This window comes from Danio rerio, chromosome 19 (assembly GCF_049306965.1).
Source record: "Danio rerio strain Tuebingen ecotype United States chromosome 19, GRCz12tu, whole genome shotgun sequence".
In the NCBI taxonomy this organism is placed as follows: Eukaryota; Metazoa; Chordata; class Actinopteri; order Cypriniformes; family Danionidae; genus Danio; species Danio rerio.
The window spans coordinates 11,462,501-11,471,053 of NC_133194.1; the positions used below are offsets into that span (position 1 = coordinate 11,462,501).

Genomic DNA, 8,553 nt, shown 5'->3' on the forward strand with positions numbered 1-8,553 from the left:
GCTCTAATACGGGCCAGTTCCTCTTTTTGGATTGGAGACATTGTCACATTTGATTCAGGTTTTTTCGGATCTCCTGTTGGAACCTCTTTAAAAAAATAAATAAATAGAGAGAATTCAAATGAACAATGATGAACGAGCAGAGACTTGAGTGATTCTGAAGGATTAAACACCATGTGGTCTCTGTTAAAATCATGTAAATAACTCACTGTTCACCTAATCTGATAGAAAACTTTTCATTTCCAATCCTCCAACGTTTAGTGATAATCTCCCTCAGTGTTAAGAGGGGTTAAAATGATCTATTAGAATTGCTGACCTGAAAGATCACAGTACAGTAAGTACTGACCTGCAAAGCTTTGATTTTACGGTTTAAAAGTGCATTTTCACGAGATTGTTTGTGATTTATGAGTAGTTTTAAAAGAATCTGTGTTGAGGATGTCGGTTGAATGTAGCCTGCATCAAGGCTGTTTTTCTTGCAAAATAAAATCTGACAGGCTTCAGCAGCCATATGCGTCCTTCCCAAAGATATTATTTATCCCACTTATTACAAGATTACTTGCCACAAAAGTAAGCGACTAGACTCAAAACATTTACCTGAGCTGTATTAAATTTCAAACTTTTTAATGAAATAAAGAAATAAGATGGCGCCAAACAGTCAATAACAACAGTGACAACTAACCTTGTATATATATATACACACACACACACACACACACACACACACACACACACACACACACACACACACACATATATACATATATATATATATATATATATATATATATATATATATATATATATATATATATATATATATATATATATATATATATGTACTCTTCAATTCTCGCCAACCTGATTTCACCAAGAAGGACATGTTCCTGCATTAACATTGATCCTGTAACAACATTCCAATCAGCCAATCAGAATTAAGGAATACGGTTATTGTTTATGTTAAGTTTAGGCTCATGATTAGATTTATACACTTCTACATGATTGTTATCCCCTCTGGGAATAATTTACAGTTAAGGTTGGATTTAGGGGTAGAGATTACATTTTTTGAACAAAAATTACGTTCTAGGATCAACATAGTCGTTAATCCAGGATCGCATTGTGCTTGGCAAAATCATGACGTGCCTCCAATTCTATATAATAGTACCTGGATGAGTTTGTGTTATCAGTTTCAGCAGTTGTTATCTGGGTTTATTACACTTACTGATTAGACTTATTGATTAGAACTCATTTGCATGTGTTTATTTTTAATCTAACAAATCTATAACCATTCGCTGCCATGAATAACCAAAGACACTGGATTTGGTTAAAAATATTAATGTTCTACTGAAGAAAAAAAGTCACTTACATCTTGAATGACTTGTGGGTGAGTAAATTAAAAGGAAATTTCCATTTTTGGGGTGAACTATCCTTTTAAAGCAGTGGTCACCAAACTTGTTCCTGGAGGGCTGGTGTCCTGCAGATTTTCACTCCAACCCTAATCAAACACACCTGAACAAGCTAATCAAGGTCTTATTTGGTGTACTTGAAACACCCAGGCAGGTGTGTTGAGGCAAGTTGGAGCTAAACCCTGCAGGGACAACGGCCCTCTAGGACCGAGATTGGTGACGCCTGGTTTAAAGTTTTCTTAGGATGTGTACACACTGACCTTTTTTTCCTGACCAGCAAAGAACCATCTTAAACCAGTATCAAAACCCACCTACCAGCGTATACGGTTTTATTCATAAGGGAAGGTGTTCAGAAAAGTGCAATGAATTCCTGAAAGTTACGAGTGATTCTTTTAAGTTAAAAATAGTTTAATATATTCTTATCGCTGCATCCTTACCAGTTGTGTAAGGCTGACTGTTGTTTTGTCCACAGTTCTTCATTTTGACAGGTGACAGACAGAGAGGCTTGGCAACTTTGTGCGTTCCCTCGCACCAGTAAGAGGTGCAAAAGGCCAGCACAGAGAGCGCCAGGGCCAGAGAGGTCAGCGAGAGGGACAGAAACGACCGATTCCTGCGGGACAATTGCTCCAACATGGCAGAAACTGATACTGCAGAGGACAAAGAAAAGACAACAGTCATGTACAACACTGCAAAACAAATCCTTATCTATAGTCAAGAGTTACAGTTTCAATTGCAGCAAGGAAATCTTAATTATGTCGATTTAGAGCAGATTGTGTAAAATTATTATGATTTTTTTAGGATTATTTAGCTTGTTTTTATTTAGTAAAGAATAGTTAGGTATTTTACCTGCAAATTTAGATGAATTACAATCAGAAACATAGTTTAAAACCACACTTGTATTTGTAAGACTTTATTTTAGTGGTAATAACACTGTAAAACTTGTTTTAAGTTTAAGCTTAAGCACACTTAAACTCGCACCTTAGAGTAAAATACATTCTGTAAAGTTTTGATGTAAGTAAGCCTCAGAATTTTGAAAAGCAGCAAGTAATTTTTTTTAACTACACTGTTAACGCCTTACTGTAGAATCTATAGTAACTTGGCAGCAGTTGGCGCCAGTAACTGCAATAATCAATTACAGCTATACTACTGTATTTACATTTACAGAACCATTTATCTTGCATGTATGTATTTACAGAATGGCATGTATATCTTAACTGTAAAGTATACAGTACATTTTACAATGCAACTTTAAAATACAGTAACATACTGCATAACTGTCCTACAGTAAAATACAGGTTATATTACAGTTAAATACCAAAAATCGTTAACAATGTACTGTCTAGTCTTAAATTTGAACAAAAAATTGTGGGCAATATGCACATACAGTTGAAGCCATACTGTTTATTTATTACCCCAATTTATGTTTAATGCAGAGAATATTTTTAACACATTTCTAAACAGAAGTTTTAATAACTCATTTCTAATAATTGATTTAATTTATTAATAAATATAATAATCATATTTTAGATTTTTTTTTTTAAAAACACAGTATTCAGCATAAAAATTAATTAGGTTAACTAGGCTGGTTAAGGTAATTAGGCAAGTCATTGTATAACGATGTTTTTTTTAAACAATTGAAAAAAAGGGGCTAATAATTTTGTCCTTAAAATGGCTTTTAAAAGATTCGAAACTTCTTTTATTCTAGCTGAAATAAAACCAATAAAACTTTCTCCAGAAGAAAAAATGTTATCAGACATACTGCGAAAATTTCCAAAAAGGTGGGGGGGGCTATTATTCTGACTTCAACTCCATGTGTGATCCTAATTTAATTCATACAATACTTTCTATTACTTTTATTATTATCATTACTATCACTACACCTATTACTGCTACTCACTTCCCCCCACACACACTACTTTAATTATCAACATCATTACTATTAATATTTTTACTATTATTGATGCTTGACTTATTTATATACCCACATTAAACACCATATATATTTAAGAATGCAGGTTTTTTGTGTTTTTTCGTCTCATATGTATTGTATTGTTACTGGCTGTAGTTTATTAAATCTGCCCTTTTCATTTTTATTAATACAAACATTAAAAAAAAATCATAGAATAATCTTAGGTAGCGCTTTATTTTGATAGTCCATTTGAGTATTAGTAGACTGTCTGCTTAATATCTGTTGATACTGCTCCTTCAACAGACATTTAACTGACTATAAAAAAACATTGCAAGCACATATCAACTTACACTAACACTAACCCCAACCCTAACCCAAGAGTCTACTTCTAATCTAATGAGAATTAAGTTGGCATGTGGATGCAATGTAACTTAATTCAAAAAAACGGACCATCCAAATAAAGTGTGACCAGATCTTCTTTTAAGTTTAGATGCTTTGGCTCATTTTAAGACAGAATATACTGTATCACAGTTGGAATGCTGCTGTTTAGCAACTCTAATTTTAAGACCTCTCCACACAAAATAGGAAAAGCATACCATTTGAAAAGCTTTCAACAAGATGGCAAGATAGTTTTAGATAATAAAATATGCTGCTTGGAAGAAGTGTCATACTACTTATTTTAAGAAATAATTCTCTTTACTAATGCCTACATTGTAAAAATGCTGGGTTCCACACAATTGATTTATGTTGGGACAACATAAAGGAATTAAGCTAACTTATTAGTTTTTGCAAATTTAAGTGGATTGAAGATAAAACAATTAAGTTGAACCCCCCCCCCACCCCCCCCCCCCCCAAAAAAAAAAAAAAAAAAATCGGAAGAATTGTGTCATTTCAGATCATTTTAAATAAGTAGTTTGAACAAGCATACATTTTTTTTTTTGTTTTTTTAGTGGAAACAAGTTTTCTTATTTGTAAAAATCTTACCAAGTATAATTATATTACTGAGCTGGCAGATAATGTGACGTGTGTTTTGTTTGTATCTTCTTATATAATTAATTTAGGTTCTTTTTGCAGTGTAAAAAAGAGTGTTTTTTGTCTCAGTGCATGTGTGTGTCAATCTATTGACAAAGCAAAAGAAAAAAATTACAAAAAAACAGTGTGCAGTTTTGTGAGGATAGAAAGATTACTAAACTAGAAGAAATGATTGCATTCACAGGCCAGTGTCAAAAGTCAGCGAGGAGGAGTTTATACGAGCGGAGGAAACAAACAGAAATTGAAGACGCAGAGGCCAAACTAAAGCTCAGTGGAAGTGAGATGATGAGCAGAGGATTTAAAGAAAAGGATAACAGACAGATGCGAGGAAACAAACTTGCCAGTGCCTTAGGTTTCCATGTAAAAATGGCGAAGCGACTCAGTTAAACATGTCTTCGTGGTCCACCTCCGACAAATGTGTCCTTAAAAATCCTTTAAAGATGACAGCTGAAAATCTTCATCAGTGTTTCCCAGATGTTCTTCAGCTCAGATGAAAACACTCTACGTTTTTGTGGTAACGAAGAGTCTTACCTGGTATCCGTCTTGGAAAGGATTACAGTTTTCTGAGGATTTCATACTTATTTCATGTCTTCATCACCATCGTTCAGTTCTTTGTAATCCTTCATGATCTCGGTTAATCTCTAAGAGAAAGAAAGGTACATCTGTCTGTCCTGGTCTTTCCAGACACCTAAAGCAAACAGATTAAGTATGAAATGTACAGATCTAATCATGTAATATTCAATCATTGTGATTGTTAGTAAATACTATTATTTTGAAATAATTGTATTACATCATTATAACTGCATTTATTGCACAATTTTAATATATTTGACATCTGCAGAGATAATAATGTTAATTATTCACACATTAAGAAAACAATAGCACCATAATCAGGATATATTAACAGGGATATATATAAAAATTGATGTTTAACAGAGCTTTTATTCAGTGTTTCCCAATATATTTTTGTTCTGGAGAAAGTTTCATTGATAAATAAAATAAAAACTGGTCATTACATGTTATCTAAACAGTCTTAGTATAAAATTTACAGATCTAAACATTTAATATTTAATTATTGTGATTGTTAGTAAATACTATTAAACAATTGTATTACATCTTTATGATTACATGTATTGCACAATTTTAATATATTTTTTCAACTGCAGAGATAATAATTCAACTGTCAACAGTAAGAAATCAATAACACCATATATTAACAGGGATATATATATATATATATATATATATATATATATATATATATATATATATATATATATATATATACTAAAATTATGTTTAACAGAGCTTTATTCATTCATTCATCATTCATTTTCTTGTCGGCTTAGTCCCTTTATTAATCCGGGGTCACCACAGCGGAATGAACCGCCAACTTATCCAGAAAGTTTTTACGCAGCGGATACCCTTCCAGCCGCAACCCATCTCTGGGAAACATCCACACATCCACAACATCTGGACAATTTAGCCTACCCAATTCACCTGTACCACATGTCTCTGGACTGTGAGGGAAACCGGAGCACAAGGAGGAAACCCACGCGAAGGAAGGGAAAACATGCAAACTCCACACAGAAACACCAACTGAGCTGAGGTTCGAACCAGCAACCCAGCGACCTTCTTGCTGTGAGGCGAACATGCTACCCACTGCGCCACTGCCTCGCCTAGCTTTATTCAGTGTTTCCCTATATATTGTTGTTCTGTAGTCAGATTCATTGATAAATAAATTTAAATCTGGTCATTTCATGTTATCTAAACAGATTAAGTATAAAATGTACAGATCTATACATTTAATATTTAATCATTGTGATTGTTAGAAAATACTATTATAATTAAACAATTATATTACATCATTATGATTACATTCATTGCACAATTTTAATATATTTTTACATCTGCAGAGATAATAAAGTCAATTGTTCACACATTGAGAAATCAATAGCACCATAATCAGGATATATTAACAGGGATATATATTAAAATCATGTTTAACAGAGCTTTTTTCAGTGTTTCCCAATATATTTTTGTTCTGGAGAAAAATTAATTAATAAATAAATTAAAAACTGGTAATTTCACGTTATCTAAACAGATTAAGTATGAAATGTACAGATCTATACATGTAATATTTAATAATTGTGATTGTTAGAAAATACTATTATTATTAAACAATTTTATTACATCATAATGATTATATTTATTGCACAGTTTTAATAGATTTTTACACCTGCAGAGATAAGAATGTCAATTGTTCACACATTGAGAAATCAATAGCACCATAATCAGGATATATTAACAGGGATATATATATATATATATCAAAATTATGTTTAACAGAGCTTTTGTGTTTCCGAATGTGTTTTTTCTTTTGGAGAAAAATTTATTGACAAATAAATAAATAAAATAAAAACTGGTAATTTCACGTTATCTAAACAGACTAAGTATAAAATTTACAGGTCTATCCATGTAATATTTAATAATTGTCATTGTTAGTAAATACTATTATTATTATTAACCAATTGTATTACATCATTATAATTACATTTATTGCACAATTTTAGTATATTTGTACACCTGCAAAGACAATAATGTCAATTGTTCACACATTAAAAAATCAATAGCACTGACCAAAAACAGGACATATTACCAGGAATATATATTAAAAATAATGTTTTACAGAGCTTTATTCAGTGTTTTCTAATATATTTCTTCTGGAGATAAATTAATTTAATTGATAAATAATTAAAAAACTGGTCATTTTAATTTTATTATCACCCATTTATTTTTACCTCAACTGGCTTAAGAACAAACCACTATTGTCCAATTGACCATGTCTAATTAACCTATAGTTGAGCCTTTAAATTGCACTTTAATTCTAGTATCTTGCAAAATAACCAGTACTATAATACGGATTGTCATCGTGACGAAGACCGAAGGATTTATTTATGAAAAAATATTGCTTAAAATATCTTCGAATAATTATGTATTTAACTGTATGTGGTGCATACCATTAATATTAACAAATAATTCCATGGCAAAATGAAAAACAAATCAAAAATGCACATAAGTAGAAATGTTACTAAATAAATACATATACACATATGCATTACCAAACTATATTTTAATAACATGCTTAAAAACAAAATTGCAGCCTACCTTTTCATGCACTTCACATCTGTCTCTGCAGTTTCACCTTATTCTCTCGCAATCTCTCTTTTCTTTTATTCATTCTCGACCTCCAGTGAATGTTTATTATGACAAACCCACCCAGCTTTCACTTAATCCGCCCAAGTCCATCTGTTCCTTCGATTCTGCCTCTTTCTATAGTTCTAGTTTAAATCTCTCTCATCACTGTTCGCCTACAACCAGGTTACATTCATCTCCTCCTTGTGAATTAAATGCTTCTCTTCAGATGTATGTCACATCCTTCTGCACATGTATTTTATCCATTCTGTGCTCTCAAGGGCTTTTTAGACTGCACTGTATTGTCCTGGACTCCCTCCAATCCTGAGTTTTTTAACAACAGCAGTGACAGGAAATTGAATAATTTAAGGGATCAATAGTTCACCCATAAATGAAAAATTAATCACCATTTACTCACCCTCAATTTGTTTCTAAGCTTTACAAGTTTCTTTTTTTATTCTTCAGTTGAACACAAAATAATATATTTTGAACAATGGTGAAATCCGGTAGGTGAAATCCATAGGCTAGGAAAAACAAACAAACATGGAAGTCAATTGCTACAAGTCTCCTATATTCTTTAAAATATATAATTTTATGTTCACAGAAGAAAGAAACTATGAGGTTTGGAACAAGTTTGATGTGTTAACGTTGGCAGAGTTTTCTTTTACTAAACTAGCCCTTTTAAACTAGCCCATGAATATGTGCTAAAGTTACTAGCTTAGTGGCTGCACTAATTAACTTACTAACTAATCAAGTTTAACACTACTGACTTAGTGTTTCTGATCACAAAAACGCATTATGTGTGAAAATGTTGTTCTAGATATTATTTTTTAAATAAAAAACAGCTGAATAAACAACAACAAGAACGACTCCTTCACAATGTATGAATGAAAAGTGGTGAGTATACTGTATTATATAGGACGTCTCATTACAAATGCATGATCCCCCTAGTGGTTAAAACAAAGTAATGCAATGGCAAGACGGGGTTCTTCGTTAAGTTATAGTTTGCAATAACCA

At 32.0% G+C, this 8,553-nt stretch overlaps 1 protein-coding gene across 7 annotated transcripts in view; it reads right to left on the reverse strand.

Annotated features, from left to right (window-relative positions):
* Positions 1 to 8,425, reverse strand: part of si:ch211-232m10.6 — an 18,116-nt gene extending 9,691 nt beyond the window's left edge. Inside the window, exons 1-6 of one of the 7 annotated variants that reach the window (XM_073931075.1) lie at positions 8,280 to 8,425; positions 7,955 to 8,060; positions 7,510 to 7,860; positions 4,683 to 5,029; positions 1,838 to 2,047; positions 1 to 85 (exon numbers count right to left, since the gene is read on the reverse strand). The exon at positions 1 to 85 is cut by the window's left edge and continues 110 nt beyond it. In XM_073931075.1, the coding sequence (XP_073787176.1) occupies positions 1 to 85; positions 1,838 to 2,033 (281 nt within the window). In that variant the 5' untranslated portion in view covers positions 2,034 to 2,047; positions 4,683 to 5,029; positions 7,510 to 7,860; positions 7,955 to 8,060; positions 8,280 to 8,425. Of the gene's footprint in view, positions 86 to 1,837; positions 2,048 to 4,682; positions 5,030 to 7,509 lie in introns of all 7 variants that reach the window. The other 6 variants (XM_073931076.1, XM_073931078.1, XM_073931080.1 and 3 more) reach the window with 6 other exon arrangements.
* Between the last annotated feature and the right edge of the window lie 128 nt (positions 8,426 to 8,553).